The 22,852-nt window shown below is 38.5% G+C and overlaps 1 protein-coding gene across 1 annotated transcript in view; it reads right to left on the minus strand.

Moving 5' to 3' along the window:
* Positions 1 to 16,986: 16,986 nt before the first annotated feature.
* LOC118730516 (fibrous sheath-interacting protein 2-like) overlaps positions 16,987 to 22,852 on the minus strand; it is a 32,527-nt gene continuing 26,661 nt past the window's right edge. Inside the window, 1 exon segment of the mRNA XM_036458550.2 lies at positions 16,987 to 17,192. Coding sequence (XP_036314443.2) covers positions 17,052 to 17,192 — 141 coding nt within the window. The 3' untranslated portion in view covers positions 16,987 to 17,051.

The raw sequence follows: 22,852 nt of genomic DNA on the forward strand, positions 1-22,852 counted from the left end.
TTGATTATTGTTGTTAAAAATTCAAACTACTCCTTATCTTCCTCAGAAAGCTGTTAGGTTACTGTCGTAGGCTGATAATGACTCCCTCCCCCCTCCCAAAGATATCAGATCCAATTCCAGAAACCTGTAAATGTTATCCTGTAGGGTCCAAAAGTTATTTGCACAAGTGATAATGTAAAAGATCTTGAGATAGAGAGATCATTCTGGATTATTCAGGTGGGCCCTAAATGCAATCGCATGTATCCTTATAAGAAAGAGACTTGACTACACACAGAACAGCAGGTGACACAAAGACAGAGAGTAGCCCTGTGTGTGGCTCAGTGGTTGAGCATAGACCTATGTACCAAGAAGTCACAGACTGGATTCCTGTCAGAGCACATGCACGGGTTGCGGGTTCATTCCTAGGTTGCGGGGCGGGGGGGGGGGGGGGGGGGGGGGGGAGCATGCAAGAAGCAGCCCAGTGATGTTTCTCTCTCATCGATGTCTTCATCTCTCCTTTCTCCCTTTCTCTCCCTCTAAAGTCAATAAAAATATATCAATAAAAATATATTTTTTAAAAAGACAGAGCAAAGACCTGGCAGGCATGGTTCAGTCGATAGAATGTTAGCCTGTGAACTGAAGCATCCTGGGTTTGATTCTGGTCAAGGGCACGTACTTGGGTTGCAGATTTCCTATTCCAGTTGGGGCATGTACAGTTCTTTCACGTCGATGTGTCTCTCCTCTCTCCCTTCCCTTCTCCCTTCCACTCTTTCTAAAATCAATAGAAAAAAAGATCCTCCAGTGAGAATTAACAACAAAAAAGTCATGGTTTAATTCCTAATCAGGGCACATGCCTGCGTTGCAGGCTTGATCCCTAGTGTGAGGTATGCAGGCGGTAGCCAATCAATGATTCTCCCTCATCATTGATTTTTTCTATCTCTCTCTTCCTCTCTCTTTCTCTCTAAAATCAATAAAAACATATTTTTTTAAAAAAAAGAAGCAAGAAGAGAGAAAAATCCCCTCAAAACCTGCTACACTATGTGATGTGATAGGGGGGCCTCGTGGTCACCCTGCCTATTTGAATGGTGGAAGGTAATCTGGAGAGACCACAAAAGGAGCCCCTCACTGCAGGAAGCAAAGCCTGGTCAGCTGGAAAAGGAAGGCCTGAATTCGCTCCACTTTTCAAATTCTCAAGTTAGACACCATTTTCTTTTATTAGAACTAATTTGAGGTGTGGGGACATCATTTGCTGCCAAAAGTTTCCCAATATTCATCTGATACTTAGAAGTAAGGTGTTACATCTGACAGCCAGAATGACATTTTGATGTCACTAGGTAGATGTGAATATTCCTTCACTAACAAGCAGGTATTTGGCAATCTTTATTTGATAGTAAAGCAGCTGGTTAAATGATCTCAACCTGGCATTATTTCCACTAAGAGAGCTGAAAAGGGCATTCAGGGTTCCATTGTTAACTGGAAGGGGCCATTGTTAACAGACATGTTAGGTTAACTGTTACTCAATTTCTCTGTTTGATCACTGTGAGACTGATAATTGGATAATAATCTTCCATTGTTATTATGTCTAGACTGACCTATACATCTAAAGCTCTGACCACTTCTTACTCTATACATTGCTACTAACCTGAATCACCACCATTTCTCAGCTAGATCATTATAATAGATAGTGTCCTGGTGCATGAAATTTGTGCATGGGGGTGGAGGGTTGTTCCTCACCCGGGCTGCACCCTCTCCAATCTGGGACCACTTGTAGATGTCCAACTGCCGGTTTATTGGGATCAGACCTAAACCGGCAGTCAGACTTCCCTCTCACAATCTGGGACTGCTGGCTCCAGCCACTCACCTGCCTGCCTGATTGCCCCTAACCACTCTGCCTGCCAGCCTGCTTACCCCCAATTGCCCCCGCTGCTGGCCTGCTCACCCTCCAATGCCCCTCTGCCAACCTGATCACTCCCAAATGCCCCATGCCAGCCTGCTCACCCCCAACTGCCCCCCCTGCTGGCCTGCTTACTCCAAACTCCACCTCCCACACACACTCACTGTCCTGATCACCTCCAACTGATCCCCACTGACAGCCTGCTCACCCCCAACTGGCCCTCTGCTGGTCTGCTTATCCCTAACAGCCTCTGCTGGTCCATTTTGGCCTGGTCACCCCCTGGCGACCCAAGGTCCCAGCCCCTCCTTTTTTTATTTTTATTTATTTTATTTTTTTTCAGCACCTCCTTGAGCAGAGGCCAGGGCCAGCTGAAGCAAGTATCTAGAATTCATTTATCTTCTATAATTGAAACTTTGTAACCTTGAGCGGAGGCCAGAGCCAGCCAGGGCAGGCGGGAAGCTTGGCTTCCTCCATCGCTGGAGGCAACCCAAGCCTCCTGCTCTCTCCAGCTCCATGGCTGGCAGCCATCTTGGTTAGGTTAATTTGAATACTCCCTCCTAATTGACTGGTGAGAGTGGTTTGTGGGCATAGCAGAGTGATGATTAATTTGCATGTTTCTCTTTTGTTAGTGTAGATTCCTAACTGGACTTTCTTTGCATTTCTGATGTCCATTCTCTACTCTAAAACCAGAGTTAGCCTTTAAATTTTTATTTAAATCATCTCATTTTATTTATTTATTTTTTTTTAATCATCATCCAAGGATATTTTTTTTTTCCATTAATTTTTTTTCAAGAAAGGGAAAGACAGAGAGAAATATCAATGTGAGAAAAACACATTGATTGGTTACCTCCTGCACATGCCTGGACCAGGGCCCAGGCCAGGGCAGGTGGGGTGGGGGGGGTGAGATATGTATCCTTAACTGGAATCAAACCGGGGACCGTTTGATCTGCAGGCCAACACTCTATCCACTGAGCCAAACTGGCTAGGGCTAAATCATCTTACTTTATTGTTCAAAGCCATTCAGTGACTCTCCATGTCACTCAAAGCAAAAGGAAGAATTTTCACAGTGGTCTGCATGATCCTCCAATATCTCTAATTCTCAGTAATGGTTTCCTCCTTTAGCAAGATCAAAAGAATTAAGTCAACACAATTCTACAGTCTGATACTTTTCTACTAAGTTATCTAAACTTCCAAACCACTGTAGACATGATATATGCCCTTCCCCAACAGAGAGAGAGAGAGAGAGAGAGAGAGAGAGAGAGAGAGAGAGAGAATAAGAGAGAGAGAGAGAGAGAATCAAAGCAGCATAAAGCTCCTACCACCATTTGAACTCCAAGCCAGCCATCGAGCAGAGGCTTTAGGCCTGGGAAGGGGCCAAGCCTGGGATCGGAGGTAAGGGGAAAAGAATCAATGGAAACATATCCTCAGGTGAGGATAAAAAGAAAAAAATGTCATATCTTATGAAAGACACATCTTGAAAATGCCTAAAGAAAGTTGTCATTTTTTTCATGGTGAAGGGACTGGAGTCCATGTTGATGAAAACACCTTGGTGGCTGTGGTGACTGGCAGTGGCTGCAGCAGCAGGGTGATGGGGCTGGTGCCTTGCCCTGATCAGCCGGTCGCCTCTCACAAAGGGAGGCCAGACTGCGGCTTATGGAGAACGGGCCTAAGCTGTCAGTAGGACATCCCCTGAGGACTCCCAGTATATGAGAAGGGGCAGGCTGGGCTGAGGGGCCCCTCCTCAGTGCACGAATTTTGTGCATCAAGCCCCTAGTGTTAAATAAGAGTGGTAAGAGTAAACATTCTTGTCTTGTTTCTCTTTTTCGCCATTGATTGTGATATTATCTAAGGGTTTATCATATATGGCCTTTATTATGTTGAGGTATTTTCCTTCTTTTCCTATTTTATTATTTTAATTATAAATGAATATGTTATCAACTGCTTACTCTGCATCAATTAAAAAGATCTTATTATTTTTATCTGTGTTTCTTAGTTGTTAATGTGATGTATTAAAAGGCTTGATTTGCATATGTTGTGCCCTTGGAATGAACCCAACTTGATCATTATTATTATTTATTATTTTTTGTATGGTCTGTTGTATTTGATTTGCCAGTATTTTGTTTAGGATTTTTGGATCTGTATTCAGAGATATTGGTCTGTAGTTTTCTTTTTTTGTGTTACTTTTGCCAGGTTTTGGTATCAGGGTTATATTGTCCTCGTAGAATATGTTAGGAAGTATTGCCTCTTCAATTTTTTGGAAGAATTTGAGAAGGATAGGTTTTAAATCTTCTTTTAACATTTGGTAGAATTCACTGGTGGGGATATCTGGTCATGGGCTTTTTTTTTTTTTTTTGCTTTTTTTTTTTGGCAGGTTTTTGATGGTTGTTCAATTTCTTCACTGCTGATTTGTCTTTTTTGATAATCCAATTCTTTATTATTTAGTCTAGGAAGATTATATTTTTCTAGAAACTTATCCATTTCTTCTAGGTTATTGAATTTGGTGGCATGTACTCTTTCATAATATTCTAGTATGATTCTTTGTATATCTGTGATGTCTGTGATGACTTCTCTCTCATTTCTGATTTTTTTTATGTAGGTCTCTTCCCTTTTTTCCTTAGTGAGTCTAGCCAGGGTCTTGTTAGTTTTATTAATCTGTTCAAAGAACCAGCTCCTTGTTTTATTGATTTTTTTAATATTCTTTTTGTTCTTTATTTCATTTAATTCTGCTCTTATTTTATTATTTCCTTTCTTCTGTTGCCTTTGGGTTGCTTTTGTTCTTTTTCTAGTACTTTAATATGTGGTGTTATGTTGTTTACTTGGGATTTCTCTTGTTTCTTGAGATCGGCCTGTAATGATATAGACTTCCCTCTTATTACTATTTCCACTGCATCCCAGAGGTTTTGGTATGTTGTAGTATTATGTTCACTTGTCTCTATTTATCTTTTGATCTCATATTTTATCTCTTCTTTGACCCAAACATTTTTAGTAGTATTTAATCTCCATGTATTTGTGGTTTCCTTTATTTCATTTTCGCAATTGATTTCTAATTTGAAGACATCGTGCTTAGAGAATATGCTTGGTATAATTTCAGTTTTCTTGAATTTGCTGATGCTAGTTTTGTGACCCAACATTTAGACTATCCTTGAGAACGTTCTATGTGCACTGGAGAAGAATGTATAATCAGATGTTCTGGGATGAAAGGTTCTGCAATGTCAATTATGTCCATTTGGTCTAGTGTGTCATTTAAGGCTGATATTTATTTATTGATTTTCTGTTTGGTTGATCTACCAAGAGCTGTCAGTGGGGTATAAAGGTCCCCAACCATGATTGTGTTTTGATCTGTTTCTCCTTTTTGTTCTGTGAGTAGTTGTTTTATATATTTGGTGCTCCATGGCTGGGTGCATATATATTAAGAAGTGTTATATGTCCTTGATATAATGTTCCCTTTATCATTATAAAGTGTCCATATTCATCTCTTGTTATTGTTGCTATCTTGATATCTATTTAGTCAGACATAAGTATAGCTATACCTGCTTTTTTGTGGATTTTATTTCCTTAGAGAATCATTTTCCAACCTTTTACTTTGAATATAACTTTGTCTTTGCAGCTTAGATGTGTCTGTTGTAGGCAGCAGATGATTGGCTTTTGTTTTTTGAACTACTTTGCTACTCTGTGCCTCTTTATTGGTGAATTCAGAACATTTAAATTTAGGGTAATTATTGGTGTATGAGGATTCCCTATAGCCATTTTATCTCTGTACCTCCATTTAGTTCTTTTCCTTTATGTTTCTGTCTGCTATTTTTGTTTGGTGATATTCCATACATCTCTCCTCTGTTTCCTCTTTTTGTTTAAACTAAATGTCCTGGTTTAGAGATTTTTGTGTGTGGTTACTATTAGGTGTATAAAAAATGAAGTTCCATGTACCATTATTTTTTCCCCTTTTTAGTTCATCTTGTCTTCACCTTTTTTTGCCAGTTCAGACCTTTCCGCTTTCCCCTTTTATGTTTTTGTTGTTACAAATTATCCCCATTTGTGTTATAAGTTTTTAGTGATCTTACTCATAATGTTGTGACCTTATATTCTTTGTTAAAGACAGAATAAGTCCCTTGAGTATTTCCTTCAATGGAGGTTTTCTGGCAATAAAATCCCTCAATTTCTTTATGTCTGAGAATGTCTTTATTACAGTTTCATATTTAATAGATAATTTTGCTGGATATATTATTGGGTCGGCAACTAAGTAATTGCGGGTTTCACACATATATGGCTTCAGTTGAATTTTTAGGTTTGCAGACGTAGTACAAATGTAAAACACATTTTGTTATTTGATAGTTGGCTATTCAGCTGTTAATCAGTAAAAGAAGTTTTTTGATCTGTTTTATAGTTTTCGTTTGGCGTTCGTTGAAAAATGGAAAATCAAAAGGAACATTTTCGTCATATTTTGCTTTTTTATTTCCGCAAAGGGAAAAACGCATTGCAAGCTCATAAAAAATTATGTGCTGTTTATGGTGACGAAGCCTTAAAAGAACGGCAGTGTCAAAATTGGTTTGCCAAATTTCGTTCTGGTGATTTTTCACTCAAAGATGAAAAACGCTCTGGTCGTCCAGTTGAAGTTGATGACGCCCTAATCAAAGCAATAATCAATTCGGACTGTCACAGTACAACACGTGAGATTGCAGAGAAGCTTCATGTATCACATACATGCATTGAAAATCACTTAAAACAACTTGGCTATGTTCAAAAACTCGATACATGGGTTCCTCACGAACTGAAAGAATCACAGTTAACGCAACGCATTAGCAGCTGCGATTTGCTAAAGAAACGTAATGAAAATGATCCATTTTTAAAACGACTGATAACTGGCGATGAAAAATGGGTTGTTTACAACAATATCAAGTGGAAAAGATCGTGGAGCAGGCCAGGTGAACCAACTCAAACAACATCAAAACTGATATTCATCAAAAGAAGGTTTTGTTATCAGTTTGGTGGGATTACAAAGGAATTGTCTACTTTGAACTCTTACCACCCAACCGAACGATCAATTCTGATGTCTACATTGAACAACTAACGAAATTAAACAATGCAGTTGAAGAAAAGCGGCCCGAATTGACAAATCGAAAAGGTGTTGTATTCCATCATGACAATGCAAGGCCACACACATCTTTGGTCACTCGGCAAAAATTAATGGAGCTTGGTTGGGATGTTTTGCCACATCCACCATATAGTCCTGACCTTGCACCATCTGATTACTTTTTGTTTCGATCTTTACAAAACTCCTTGAATGGTAAAAATTTCAATAATGATGATGATGTCAAATCGTACCTGATTCAGTTTTTTGCTAATAAAAACCAGAAGTTTTTTGAACGTGGGATTATGATGCTGCCTGAAAGATGGCAAAAGGTCATTGATCAAAATGGGCAATACATTACAGAATAAAGTTATTTAGTTCCATGAAAAAATTGTCTTTGATTTTCTTTAAAAAATCCGCAATTACCTAGTTGCCGACCCAATATTTGTAGCTAGTAATTCCTCTCTTGGATGTTTGAATATTTGTTTCCACTCTCTTCTGGCTTATGGAGTTCCTGCTGAGATGTCGGATGAAATTCTGATGGAATTTCCTTCTTTTCCCTGATTGCTTTGAGAATTTTTTCTTTGTCATTAATTTTTGACAGCTTCAATACAAGTGCCTTGGAGAGGGCCTCTTTATATTGAGGTAACTAGATATTCTGTTTGCTTCTTGGATTCAAGGTACTAGTTCTTTCCATAGATTCAGGAAATTCTCACCCATTATTTGTTTTAATAGATTCTCCATTCCATGTTCCCTCTCTTCCTCTTCCACAATGCTTATAAATTTAATATTACCTTTTCTTATGGAATCAGAGAGATCTCATAGTGCTCTTTCATTTTTCTTTATCCTCATGTCTTTCCCTTCTTCCCTTTATGTCATTTCTTAATTCCTATTTTTGATATCACTAGTTCTTACCTCTAACTGGTTGGCTCTATTTTCTAAGCTCAGTTGCTCACTCTAAATATCCTTAATTGCAAACTTCATTTCCAGGATTTTTATTGATTCTTTCTCAAATTTTCAATTTCCTTGGTAAAATACTTATTTTGTTCAAAGATTTGTTTTCTGGGTGCACTGAATAGACTGTCAGTATTTTCTTGTATCTTGATGAGTATTTTCAGAACTGCAATCTTGCAATCTGCCTTGAAATATTTATTTCACATATTTTCATGTGATCTAGCCTACTTTCTGGGGATTTTCCATTTTCTTTCTGGTTATCATTGTTACTGAGGTTCTTCATGATATTTACCGTCCTTTATTTTCGCATTTCTCTCTGAAGAGGTTTTTCCACTATATTCCAGTAGATGGCACTGAATCACAAGATTTTTACCTCTGTAGTTTCCCAGTCTTGAACCTCTGTGGCTTCCTTAGGACAGTACAGACACATTGCTTGGTGGAGGGGTTTGTTTTGCCCTCGCTATAATGGTAACCTCTGACCTCTGCAGGGTGTCACCCCAAACACCCCTCTTGGGGATCAGTCACAGAAGGAAACAGCAATTCTATTACAACAGCTCTTGGATTACAGATGATATGCTCCTAGACCCAATTCCAAAGGCAACAGGAGGTGAGACTTCAGAGTTCAAACTATGGCAGGGCTCTGTGGCTCTGTTTCTCTGTCTCACACACCTCTGTCCAGCCCAACAGTGGGGAGCTGCATGGCAGAACCCTGAGCTGTGTCAGGAGCCTACAGACTCAGACACTGTTTGTTCTTTCACTGCTCGCAGCTCACTCTGCTCTTTGTACGTCCTCCCTAGCCAAGGGAAGCCCCTGCTACCTCCACCTTTCTCCCCTTTCCTGGCCTGCTGAGCCGTGAGCTCCAGGCTGCAGGGCTGCATGTGCAGGCCTTCTGTGCTTTCCTTCTTTCTGGTTTCCCTGTTTATTCCCAGATTCCCACCTTTATGTATTTCACTGCATGGGTCTCTCAGGCATGCATCTGTGCTGAGCAGAGATTTCTTTGTTGAGTTATAGGTGTTTAACTTGTTGAAATGTTGGGGGGAGAGGAAAAGTTGCGCCCTTACACTGCCACTCTTCTGACTTCACTTCATTCTGTGTTTATCATGTTATGCATAGGGGAATAAATGTAAGTGTAATTTTTGTGATAACAATTAATAGTGTGCGTGTGTTTTTTTTTCTATTGCCCCAACATGTCAGCTGTCTTCATCCAATATTTTACTGTATTACACCATGGTAGTGGCAAATGTAGCTCCAAATAAAGAAGTTCCCAGTTTTTCATGTTCTTTTATATTCTTTACCCCTGAGTAATACTACAGTGGCTGGCCCCCAACTACAAGAAAATGTTCTCCCAAAACTCAATTGCCCCTGTATTTTGATTTTTTCTCCTTTGTCTTTCTTCTATGTGTTTACAAAACTATTATGGTGGATGGTAGAAGGTGGCTCTTTCTCACTCAAAGGCCTTTTAATTTCTAATCAAGTTTTCCAGGATTACTTTAAGCAATATTATGATGCTATTTTAGAAATGAGAATTTCTAGTTGTCCATCATTTAATTAATTCCTTGTATTTATTTCTGGTTATCTTAGGAGATTGTCGCCATTGTTTAGTTTCAGCAGGTATTTAAGTTTCTAAAAGTCAAATATTTTGTCTATTTTGTCAAGTGTCAGCAGGTAAGGGAGGAGGGAAAGGAGTTAGCACTTGGTCACATGCTGCCATTTCTCTAGATTTGGGGTATTCTCTCTTTTGATAAAATTATTCAGAAAAAAACTTTCAAATCTTCCTTTAACGCCTTTCTTAGTATTTAATGTTTAACACTATGAAAAGTTTTTGTAAATATTCTTTGTAAAATGTCCTACTTTCACATGTATTTTTTGACATATAAATATTTTTCTATATACCATATTTCCCCAAAAATAAGACATTCCCTGAAAATAAGACCTATCGCATCTTTGGGAGAAAAAGTTAGTTCAAGACATTATCTTATTTTCAGGGAACAGGGCATTTTACTGTTATTTCTCCAGCCTTAGTCATAATGAAATATTATTTATGTGAATCAATTTTTTTTATAAATCACTTATATTTTTAACAGCGTTTCCCAATACTAACATTAGAAAAAGTTTCAGAAAAGTTATTTAGTAATGTCTTTTAAGTGAATTCATACATTCTAAAGTCATCATATAAAGAAATAATTATTGTATAACAGGTATTATTCTCCAATTACATGGTTCTTAATTTATGTAATATTTAACAAAATTTAATGAGAATATATTATTTACATAACTCACATTTGATTATGGTATTGTTACAGGGTTTTTAGGAATGTGTTGTCTTTGCTTTTTTTCTTTTAATCTTTATTGTTGAAAGTATTATAGATGTCCCTCTTTTTTCCCTCTTAACCCTTTTGTAGCCCATACCCACCCACTCCCATCCCAGGGCTTCATCACACTATTGTCTGTGTCCATGGGTTATCTACATTAATAAAAGAGAAAGATGCAAATTGACCATACCTTCATAAATCCCACCAGCCAATCAGGAGTGGGTATGCAAATTAACTCAACAAAGGTGGTGAGTTAATTTGCATACTCAGGTGCCAAGCAGCCAGGGCAGGATGCAGGCAGTATGTGAAGGCAGAAAGGCAGCTCTGGCCAGAGCAAAGGCAGTGCGGGCAGCCAGGGGAAGGAAGGCCCATTCTTGCACAAATTTTCATGCATCAGGCCTCTAGTGCATATGTAAATACAAGTTCTTTAGTTACTATCTTCCCAACAACCCATCCCCCCTCACCTTCTCTCCAAAGTTCAACAGTCTGTCCCATGTGGTCTTGTCTCTGTATCTATTTTATCCATCAGTTTATTCTGTTCTCTAGATTCCATATATGAGTAAGATCATGTGATATTTGTCTTTCTCTGACTGGCTTATTTTGTTTAGCATAATACTCTCCAGTTCTTTCCATGCTGTCTAAAAGGGTAAGTGATATTTCTTTTTTACTGCTGCATAGTATTCCATGGTATAAATATACCAGAAGACCTTTGCTTATTTATTAAGAATTCACTAGAAAAACGTTTTGAAACATGATCTTCACCTGTAAAATTATTGACATTGAGGATAGACTACATCCTTTTGTTCCTATGCAAAAATGTTATTTTGTTTAAATATTAATAATCTGACTTTCTGTGAAATGCAATGATAACCTAATTAATTTTATGTGATGACCTTAACATATTATTGTGCTATGATAATCATCAGAACAATGCACTCATTACCTAACATATTTTATTAATTAAACGTGGACTCCAAGCTTATCCAAAACATAACATTAAGCAATTCCCAAATATGTTTGAAATGTGACTATTTGAGAAAGCATATCTAAATTACTCAATGGATATTTGTTAGAGCATTAAAATATTATATTGAGCCAAAGGCTACAAGCTTCTTTCTTATGCTGTGCCTGAGACATAGTAGAAACTTAGTAAATATTTGATGTAGTGACCTTATGGTATTCAAGAGCATCAGAATATAAATCTAAAATAGGGCATGTAACACCTGTAGTTTGTATGAACTGGGATGAAAAGTCATGTCTCTTTCATAAACTCTCTGGTTTCTCTTACCTCAGTTTTTTCTGGGTTCAAGTAGCAGTATTCTCTAAGGAAGCCACTGTGCCCATAGGGAGCAGTTTGTCCCACCAACATAACATCTGTACATTGTTATTAGGATGAAAAGAACTAGTTAACTCTTCCAAGAACAAAATATTTTTTTTTAATTGAGTATAGCTGTTAATCTGCTTTTGGCCAAAAGCAAACTGGATGTCTTAGATGAAATGCCATTTCTCTTTTTATATGATTTCCTGGATTGTTTCAGAATTGCCTCTTTCATCTTCCCCAAATTACTTCTCTGTTATAACTTTCTTGTTATTTTAGTAAGAATTTTTTAAATAAAATTTTTTTAAATTCCAATATTAGTAATATGTGAACTGGTATTTCATTGTAGTTGACTTTGGGTGGTGGGCACACTTCTATCATAGAAACATACACTTGAAGCCTAATAATCTTATTAACCAATGTTACCTCACAATAAATATAATAAAAAATTCCAAATGTGATTTTTCTCATCAAAAACTATACTTGTCATATGTACTATCACAAAATAATCTGCCTCACAAAAATATATTCACTATGCTTTTCAATTTTTGAAAGTTTATATTAAGTAACATTCTTAAATTACATAGAAATCTTTTAAGTACTACAGCATTGAAATGTTGAATTGATATTGGAAAATTTATAATTTAGTGTTCATTTTGAGAACTTCATATGATCTATTTAATTTATAATTTGGAAATATTTGCACCAGTTTTGTTTTGCCAGTAAATGTTCTGACATATAAATGATCTATAAAATTTGGGAAGATTAGTGGTGTTTATCTTTAATTTCCTTTATGGTTAACAATAACTTTGAATGTCAATGGTCTAAATGCACCAACTAGAAGACAAATTGCCATCCTGGCTCAAAAGAAACTCAACTAAATGTTGTTTATAAGAAACTCCATTTAATATAGACATATAGGTTAAGGTTAAGAGATAAAAAACATATATTAAGCTAACAACCAATAGAAAGCAGGAGTAGCTATATTAATTTTAGATAGAACAGATCTCAAAGCAAGGAAATATATATGAGATACTAAAGTGCATTACATAACGATAAAGCAGCCAATTGTCCAAGAAAACAATCCTTAACGTGTATACACCCAATAACAGAGTGACAAACTTCATGAGGCAAAATAAATAAACTGCAAGGAAAAATAGACAAATTTACTATCATAACTGGAGACCTCTGTTGAAAGCAAATTCCAGCAGGTCATAATTATGCAAGAACTTGATCAGAAGGCTGGTGAATCTTCTGGCTTCAGCAGGGCTGAAAAATCTGCATGTTATTACCTGCTGCTAGAACAGCCCAAAGCATTTCCCTTAACCTGATAATCCTTGACTGTTTACCAAACCTTACCTTTGATATGTATATCTGCTTTGCTAAAGGAAAAAATGTGTGAATAAAAAGCTGAGGGTCTGGACATTCAGGGAGCCCACTTCACTAAAAAGTGGAGCCTCCCATTGCTCCACCATGCCTCCCAAATTTATATTTCTTGTCTAGTCCAATTTATTTACATCGCAGCTCCTTCTCCAGATTTCTGAACCCTAGCTTCAGAAAGACCCTAGCAGACCTCAGTACCCCTCTATTATAAATGGGCAGATTTAGCAGGCAGAAAATCAATAAAAACAATGAACTGAATATAATTGACATCTAACCACTACAACAGAATACAGTTATCATATTCAACTAATGTATGGGTCCCAAATTTAAATAGTACAGGGGCAGCAAACTGCCACCCATGGGATAAATCTGGCCTAGCATCTATTTTTGACCAGCCTGCAAAACTAGGAATGGTTTTACAACTTCTTAATCGTGAAAAAAAAATCAAACAGATCATATTTTGTGATGTAAAAATAAAAGTTTGATTTCACTGTTCATGAATAAACTTTCATTGAATCACAGTCACATGCATCTGTTATTTTGTTTGGAGCTTCTTCTGTGTGACAAAGGCACAATGGAATAATTTTGACAGAGGCCATATGCTGTGCAGTCTAGCCCTTCACATGAAAACTTAGCCAACTTCTGTTGTAGCACAACACAAACAGGGTCAACACACCAAGCACTCACACTAAAGCTACATGGATTTAAAGGCATTGTTCTGGCTCAATAGCTCGATGTCTGTTATGTCTAGAAATTTCAGCTGCAACAGTTTTTTACCAGTTAATGTACTTTTTTTCAATTCAATCTATGAGAGTTTTAGCATATTTCTTACTAGGTTAGCCAAACATGTATAAAGTTTTATTTAACACGTGACATTTATTTCATATGTTAATTTACATGTGGGACTTCGGGGCAGTATTGGGGAAAATGGAGAGATGTGAAATTGGAAGAAAGATAACTCTTGAAATACTCAATAGTATCCCTCAAGTTAAATGAGGGTATAATTTTCTTCTGGCAGAGAGGAAAGGCTATTCCCAGCTCAACTGGAAAATGTAATTTCCTCTTTGTGGGTATGCATACCAACATACTGGCTGGAGATCGACCAGCCCACAGTAACCATTGCGCACAGCCAGGCATAAGCAACCAGATCCATGTCCCTTATCCATGATAGAGCTGATTTTAGTTCCTGTTCCTAAAACTTGTGTGTGGCAAAGGACTCTCTCAACAGGTGCACTTAATGGGTTTTTGTTAGAGATATAAAATGTGAGAGCCATCTGTCTCCCCACTGAAGCAGATTCCCTCGGTAGTCCCTTCCTTGTCCATTCTCTCCCTGTCCCTCTAGAAGCGGCCTACTTTGTGAAAGATGACATTACTACCGAGAAAGGATTTCATTTCATCCGTGAAAAAGTATTCTTATCCTCTGTCACCTCAATAATATAAATTAGATCATTTATAATCTATTTCTTCAAAAGAGGTGGATTTGAGGTAACCAATATCTAAAATGTCTCCTTGAAACTGTTTTTGCTATTTAATGAGAAAGTGAACAGTTGAAGAGTAAGAAATGCATGTAGTTACTGAAGTGATTTCTGAAGCACGACATTGTGTCATTGTCTCAATGAGCTGATAGATGGACTAGTTCAGTCAGCAAGCACATCATTAGTCTATCTATACTTATATATCTACATTCAGAACCAGGTGCCCTGGGAAACACAAATGTTACAATACTATGGGTGATTAAGACAGTGGGAAGTTGTAGTGTGTCGGTCTGCGGACTGAAAGGTCCCAGGTTCGATTCCAGTCAAGGGCATGTACACTGGTTGCAGGCACATTCCCGGTAGGGGGTGTGCAGGAGGCAGCTGGTCAATGTTTCTCTCTCATCGACCTTTCTAACTCTCTCTCCCTCTCCCTTCCTCTCTGTAAAAAATCAATAAAATATATTTAAAAAAAAAAAAAAAAAAAAAGACAGTGGGAAGTATGTAATTAGTGTATCAAGAATGACCCTGGCCAGTGTGGTTTAGCTGGTTGGAGTGTTATTCCGTACACCAAAAGGAGGCAGGTTTGATTGCTGGTCAGCGCACATACCTAGGTTGTGGGTTCGATCCCCAGTGGGGCACGTACAGGAGGCAACTGATCAATGTTTCTCTCTCATATCAATGTTTCTTTCTTTCTCTCTCTCTTCCTTCCTCTCTTAGGATCAATTCAAAATAAAGAAATAAAACAACAGTGGGCTTTGAATATATAAAAAATGAGGAACAATTACACAAAGTACTATAAGGATTCAAAGGAGAGGGATATTTTAGTTACATTTATTATGAATACTTCATGGAGTGTATTTACAGTGGAGCTTAAATGATTGTAGGATTTGGACAGATGCTCAGTGAGCACATCAGTCCAGGCTGAGAAAATTGGAAGCGAGGCACATAGAAGTATGAAAGGAAATTTGTGTTTTAGAAATGGTCAGTAGTCCCATTTGATTGGACAATGAAATTGAGTGCTTATCATGGGCTAGGACATTTAAATATTTGATAGGAATAATTTAGGAGTATTACCTTTGTCTTCAAATGATGGAACTGTGGCTTAGAGAGGTTATTTGTCCAAGCTATTTACCTGGTTAGAAAATGGTAAAGCAGCACTTGGACTTCAATGTTTTGGGTCAAGAGTCTATGTATATATATCTCCTAGATCATAGCTGCCTTCTTGAAGAAGATATGTGTAATAAATTAAAAAGTTAAATTTGGTGTGGACTCTAGACCATGATGAATGTAATGAATGGTTAGTTGTATAAGAAATCTGAGCCTCATCTAAGAGGTAATGGGGATCTTTACATTCTGGAACCAGGAAAATAAATAATCAAGAGAATTTAAAGTATCATTATGTAGCAGTTTAAAAAATGGGTTTGAAGTAGGTTAAATTAAGAGCCAGTGGAGACTAGTTAGTAATTTACTGGAGTGGCATAGGTAGGTTCTCACCTAGAAACAGGACTAGTGGGACAGATAGGATGGATGGATGCTTTGAGGATGACTGCATGGAAGATGATTATGTTTTCCTGATACCACATAGTCATAGATAATTAAATCAAGTCTATATTTTTTGCATTTTGGCAATAAAATTTTAATTAATATTATTAATTAAATTGATTTTATAAAGATATATATATATATATATATATATATATATATATATATATATTCCCAGCAACTGGAAAGGCAGAACAAACAGTGGCTATGATGTGCACTGCGCCAGCCAACCAGCCTGATCCAGGCCCCTATTACACCCCCTAGTCCAGGCGTCTTCAAACTACGGCCCGCGGGCCACATGCGGCCCGCAGAGGAGTCTGATCCGGCCCGCCAGGTTTTTTGGGCAGTGAGCGCAGCAGAGGTGTTACAGTAGGAATTAGTAGTTCATATAGTCCGGCCCTCCAGCTCTCTGAGGGACCGTGATCTGGCCCCCACTTTAAAAAGTTTGAGGACCCCTGCTAGTCGATCCAGCCCCTGATAGGCCCCACCACCCCAATCAGGGGCAGGGCCAGCCACCAGCCACCATTGGCCCCTCCCCCCGCCAAGGGCCCAGCCAAATGGGCTCCCATCAAGGTGGGACAGCTGGATCCCACCCGTGCACAAATTCATGCACTGGGCCTCTAGTATATTTATAATATTATAAATAAAAGGCAGCTGGTAGAGATCAAGCATAGCAAAGCCAAGGCCTGATGTTCTTCCTTTAAACTTCCTTCATTTCCTTCTTTTTTTCCTTCAATTCTTTCTTACATTCCTTCCTTCTCTAACTCCTCCCTTCTTTCTTCCCTTTGTTTTTCTCTGGTATTGTCTATTCTTTCTGCTGGCAACATAGCAGAAAACTATATTGGTATATAATAGCCATTATCTTACATGCAACTTTTTCAAGTTTCAATAGCAAACACATTATTTTAAGTATAGGGAAATTGGATAGACAAGTTTGACCATGAAACCACTTGGTAAGATTATTTTATTTCTTTTTTATGTATATGTCTACTTTTCACCTTGAACTATAATAGGGAAATGCCTATAACTGTGCCTGGTACAAAGCAAGCAGAGCAAGTGTAAGCAAAGTTTTACAAAATAATTTTAATGTAAATACATGGAAAAGAGCTTTCTACAGAACCACATCACCTTAAATGTTCTCGCATTCACACTGTATTCCATCTTTTCCTTTGTCATCAGATAGATTTTTTCCCATATCCTTTCTTTTGAAGCCATTTTCTTGCTTTTTTGGTAAGTGATAAGCCATTTTTTTCTCTAAAAGGGCTTTTTTCTAAAACATTAAATAAAATATATTGTTTAGCATCAGCTTGTTATTTAAAATGCAAAACAAATCCTAAATAATAAGAGTGTAGCATGCAAATTATCTCCTCAACAGGGAGTTTGACCAGGGGGCGGGCCAACCAGGGGAAGGCAGGGATGCCCTGGAGAAGGAGGGCCTGAGGAGGAGGCCCTGGCTGGCAGCATTGGCAGTGGTGGCAGGTGGCTGGGGGAAGGGAGAAAGTACTGGCCAGCAGCCACTATGGACCCTACCAGAGTGTGAATTTCATGCACTGGGCCACTAGTATTTATATGATAATATAACTAGGGCCCAGTGCATGAAATTCATGCATGGGAGGGGGGGAGGCGTTTCTCCTCAGCCCAGCCTGCACCCTCTCCAATCCAGGAACCCTCGGGGAATATCCTGGGAATCAGGCTTAAACTGGTAGTCAGACAACCCTCTCTCAATCTGGGACCACTGGTTACTAACTCTCACCTGCCTGCTGCCTGATCTCCCCTAACTACCCCCATTTGAGCCTGATCACCCCAAACTGCCTCTGCCTGCTGGCCTGAGTGCTCCCAACTGCCCCCCCACCAGCCTGGTCACCCCTAACTGATTCCCTTTGCCAGCCTGGTTGTCTCCAACTGCCCCCCTCTGCCAACCTGGTCATCCCTAACTGCCCCCCCACTGGCCTGGTCACCCCTAACTGCCCTCCTGCTGACCTGGTTCCCCCTTAATGTCCCTCTGTCAGCCTGGTTGCCCCCACCTGCCTCCCTACCAGCCTGGTTGCCCCCAATTGCCCCCCCACAAGCCTGGTGAACCCTTACTGTCCCCAAGCTGGCCTGGTTGCCCCTTACAGTCCCCCTGCCAGCCCGATTGCCCCACCACCACCACCACCAGCCTGGTGAACCCTTACTGTCCCCATGTTGACCTGGTTGCCCCTGGTTGCCCCTCACTTCCTCCCTACCAGCCTGGTCACCCCAAACTGCCCCTTGCCATCCTAGTCACCCCTAACTGCTCCCTTCTGCTGGCCTGGTTGCCCATAACTGCCTCACCACCAGCCTGGTCAGCTTTTGCTGCCCCATGCTGACCTAGTTGCCCCCAATACTCCCCCTGCTGGCCTGATCACCACCAACTTCCCCCCTCTGCCAGCCTGGTTGCCTCTAACTGTCCCCATTGCCAAACTGGTTGCCCCTTACTAACCCCCCCCCCCCCCCGCCGGCCTGGTTGCTCCCAACTGCCCCTCCTTGCTGGCCTGGTGGCCCCCAACTTCCCCCCATACTGGCCTGGTCACTACTAAGTGTTCCCCCTTCTGGCCTGGTCACCCCACGCAGCCTGCTGTTCAGTCATCTGTCTGGCTGTTTCTGTCATGATGGCCCCTGGCTTTTTATATATTAGGATAGTATAAGATTAAAAATGGCACCAGAGTACATGGCTGCTGCACAGATATAATATGATAGTATATTGGAAATGAATGGTCTTTCAGGACTTGTAAGGTTATGCTGAGTACAAATCTGAGAGGGGTGTATATGAAGGGTTAAATTTCCATTTGTGGTCAAACATGATGAGCATATATTTAATAAGTAGATGCAATTTACTTCACTACACATATTCAGAGAACTAGTCCAGTTTCATATATGAAAAGGTTGCTTAATCCATAGCTGTTCTGGGAAGCTGAGGGAATTTCTAAATCATCTTCAATTGGAGGATGTCTGAGTGACTTAACCACAGTCTGCAAGCTGACCATAGGTAAATATGTCATAATACATGAAATGTGACTTCCCTTTGTGAATCTCGGGCCTAATATTGATCCTGGATATATCAGAAAGGATAGGATTGCACAGAGAAAGAACCCCAAATCTCCTCTGAGAGTTCCCTAACTTATTCAGCAATAGAATGGATCAGTACTTGCATGTGAAAAACTAAGGTCTCAGAAAGGCCCACCCTACAGAATTAGAGAGAAAAGCGCTCCCTAGAGGACTTTAAGGAAGAAATTGACAACAATACAATCGTAATAGGGGGCATTAAAATACTACTGATATCACTGGATAGATCTTCTAGACAAAAACATATCAATAAGGAAACAGTGATCCCAAATGATGCACTAGATCAAATAGAAATAACTTATATTTTCATAACATTTTACTTCAAAGCTACAGAATATACATTTTAAAAGATAGACCACATGTTAGGACAAAAAAATAAATCTCTAAAAGTTCAAGAAGATTGAAATCATATCAAGCATCTTTTAAATGGCAATAAATTAGAAATCAACTACAATAAGAAAATTCAAACACATGGAGGCTAAATATTATGTTATTAAATAATAAACAAGTTACCAATTAAATCAAGGAAGAAATAAAAAACATCCTGGAAACAAATCAAAATTAACCACAAAACCCATAATCTATGGGACATAGTGAAAGCAGTCATGATAGGGACATTCATAGCACTTCAGGCCTACCTCAGAAAAACAAGATAAAGTAATGTTATCTAACTCTACAACTTAAAGAATTAGAGAGAAAACAACAAGAAAATCCCAGAATAAGTAAAAGGAAATAATAAAGATTACAACAGAAATAAATGACATACAGACTACAAAACAACAATACAAAAGATCAATGAAAACAAGACCTAGTTCTTTTGAATTGATAAACCAAATTAATGAAGCATTAGATTCATCAAAAAAACAAAGAGGGAGGATCCAAATAAATAAAATCAGAAATGAAAGTTGTGAAGTAACAACTAACCCCACAGAAATACAAAAAAATTGTAAATAAATAAATAAAATACTAAGAACAACTATATTCCAATGAACTGGACAACCTGGATGAAATATACACATTCCTAGAAAAATAGAATCTTCTAAAACTCAATCAGTAAGAATCAGAAAACCCGAATAGGCCAATAACAACTGGTTAAACAGAAACAGTGATTATAAAATGACCAGCAAACAGTGATTATAAAAAGCCCAGGTCTGGACTGCTTCACAGGGGAGTTTTACCAAACATTCAAAGAAGAACTAACACCTATACTCCTCAAACTATTTCAAGAAACCCAAGAGGAAGGAACACTTTCAAATTCTTTTTATCTGGCCAGCATTATCTTAATTCCCAAACCAGATAAAGATACGACAAATAGCCGGGACCGGTTTGGCTCAGTGGATAGAGCGTCGGCCTGCGGACTGAAAGGTCCCGGGTTCCATTCCGGTCAAGGGCATGTACCTTAGTTGCAGGCACATTCCCAGTGGGGGGTGTGCAAGAGGCAGCTGGTCGATGTTTCTCTCTCATCGACGTTTCTAACTCTCTGTCCCTCTCAATTCCTCTCTGTGTAAAATCAATAAAAATATATTTAAAAAAAAAAAAGATACGACAAAGTAAAAGAATTTCCGGGCCAATATCCCCTATGAGCATACATGCTAAATTTCTCAACAAAATATTACTAAATCAGATTCAGCAATATATTAAAAAGACCATACATCATGACCAAGTGAAGTTTATTACAGGAATGCAAAGCTGTTATGATTATTTACAAATCAATAGACATGATACATCGCATGAGCAAACTGAAAAACAAAAACAAAAAATCACATAATACCAATATATGCAGAAAAAGCATTTGACAAAAATCCAAAACCCTAAAAACTCTCAGCAAAGTGAAAATAGAGGTAGCATATCTTAATGTAATAAAGGCCATAAATGACAAATGTACAGCAAACATCATATTCAAGGTGAAAAAACTAAAACAATTTTCCCTAACAACAGGAAAAAGACAGGGATGACCACTTTCAACACTCTTATATAAAATAATACTGGCAGTCCTAGGCACAGAGATCAACAAAGAAGAAGAAATAAAAGGCATCCAAATTGATAAGGAGGCAGTAAAACTCTCATTATTCACAGATGACATTATATTGTGCATAGAAAAACCTAGACTTCACCAAAGAACTACTAAATTTAATAAATTAATTTGGCAGTGTAGCAGAGTACAAAAGCAACACCCAAAAATCAATGACTTTTTTATACATCAACTAGCGGCCTGGGGCACAAAATTTGCACATGGGGTAGAGAGGAGGGCAGTACAGGGATGTCCCTCAGCCAGGCATGCAACCTCTCCAATCTGGGACCTAAAATGGCAGTCAGACATCCCTCTTATAATCCAGGACTGCTGGCTCCTAACTGCTCACCTGCCTGATTGCCCCTAACTGCTTCTGCCTATCAGCCTGATAGCCCCCTAACCACTCCCCTACTGGCTGATTTACGCCTAACTGCTCCCCTGCCAACCTGATTGTCCCCAACTGCCCTCCCCTGCACGACCCACCTCCTCTGCTGGGCCCTGCCTCCATTGTGCATATGGCCATCTTGTGATGACATTAAGGCATGATGCGTGACAGCATGACCACCACCTAGACTATTATTAGTATGATAATGAAGATAATGAATTCTCAGAAATAGAAACTAAACAACCAATCCCATTTACCATTTCAACAAAAAAAATTAAAGTACTTAGGCAAAAATTTAACCAAGGACGTAAAAGACTTGTACTTGGAAAACTAACGGATGTTGAAAAAAGAGATAGAGGAAGATGTGAACAAGTGAAATAATATTTGATGTTCATGGATTGGTGAATTAACATCATTAAAATGTCCATACTATTCAAAGCAATCTACAGATTCAACTTACTACCTTATTAAAACACCAATAGTATACTTCACAGATCTAGAACAAGTACTCCAAAGATTTATATAGAGCCAAAAAAGATCTTGAATAGCCTCAGCAATTATGAGAAAGAAGACTAAAGTTGGAGGAATTACACTACCAAATATCAAGTTATACTACAAATCCACTGTACTGGCACAAGAACAGGCACATAGAGCAATGGAACAAAACAGAGATTCCAAAAATGAGCCCAAGCCATTACACTCAATTAATATTTGACAAAGGAGGCAAAACCATAAAATGGACTCAAGACAATCTCTTCAATAAATGGTGTCAGGAAAATTGGACACATACATGCAAAAAAAATAAAAGTAGACCACCAACTTACACCATATACAAGAATAAACTGAAAAGGGATAAAACGTTTAATTATAAGACATAAAGCCATAAAAATACTAGAGGAAACCATAGGCAGCAAAATCTCAGACATCTCTCGTAGCCATATGTTTATGGATACATCTCTAAGTGCAAAGGAAACTAAGGAGAAGATAAACAAACGGGACTACATCAAAATAAAAAACTTCTGCACAGCAAAAGAAACCATCAACAAAACAAAAAGGGAGTCCACTTAATGGGAGAACATATTTGGCAATGAGACATTTGATAAAGGGTTAATATCCCAAATATAACTGGCCAGTGTTACTCAGTGGTTAAATATCTACCTATGAATCAGGAGGTCATGGTTCGATTTCCATTCAGGGCACATGCCTGGGTTGCAGGCTCAGTCCCTAGTAGGGGGTATTGCAGGAGGCAGCTGATCAATGATTCTCTCCTATCACTGATATTTCTATCTGTCCCTACTTCTCTGTAATAAATAAAAATATTTTTAAAAAATATATATATAATTTATACAACTTAACAAAAGACAATCCAAATTTTAAAAAATGGGCAAAGGACCTAAATAGACACATCTCCAAATAGACACTTCTTCATGAAAAAAAAATGCTTAAAGTT

Source organism: Pipistrellus kuhlii, unplaced genomic scaffold (genome assembly GCF_014108245.1).
Source record: "Pipistrellus kuhlii isolate mPipKuh1 unplaced genomic scaffold, mPipKuh1.p scaffold_m20_p_1, whole genome shotgun sequence".
NCBI lineage: Eukaryota > Metazoa > Chordata > Mammalia > Chiroptera > Vespertilionidae > Pipistrellus > Pipistrellus kuhlii.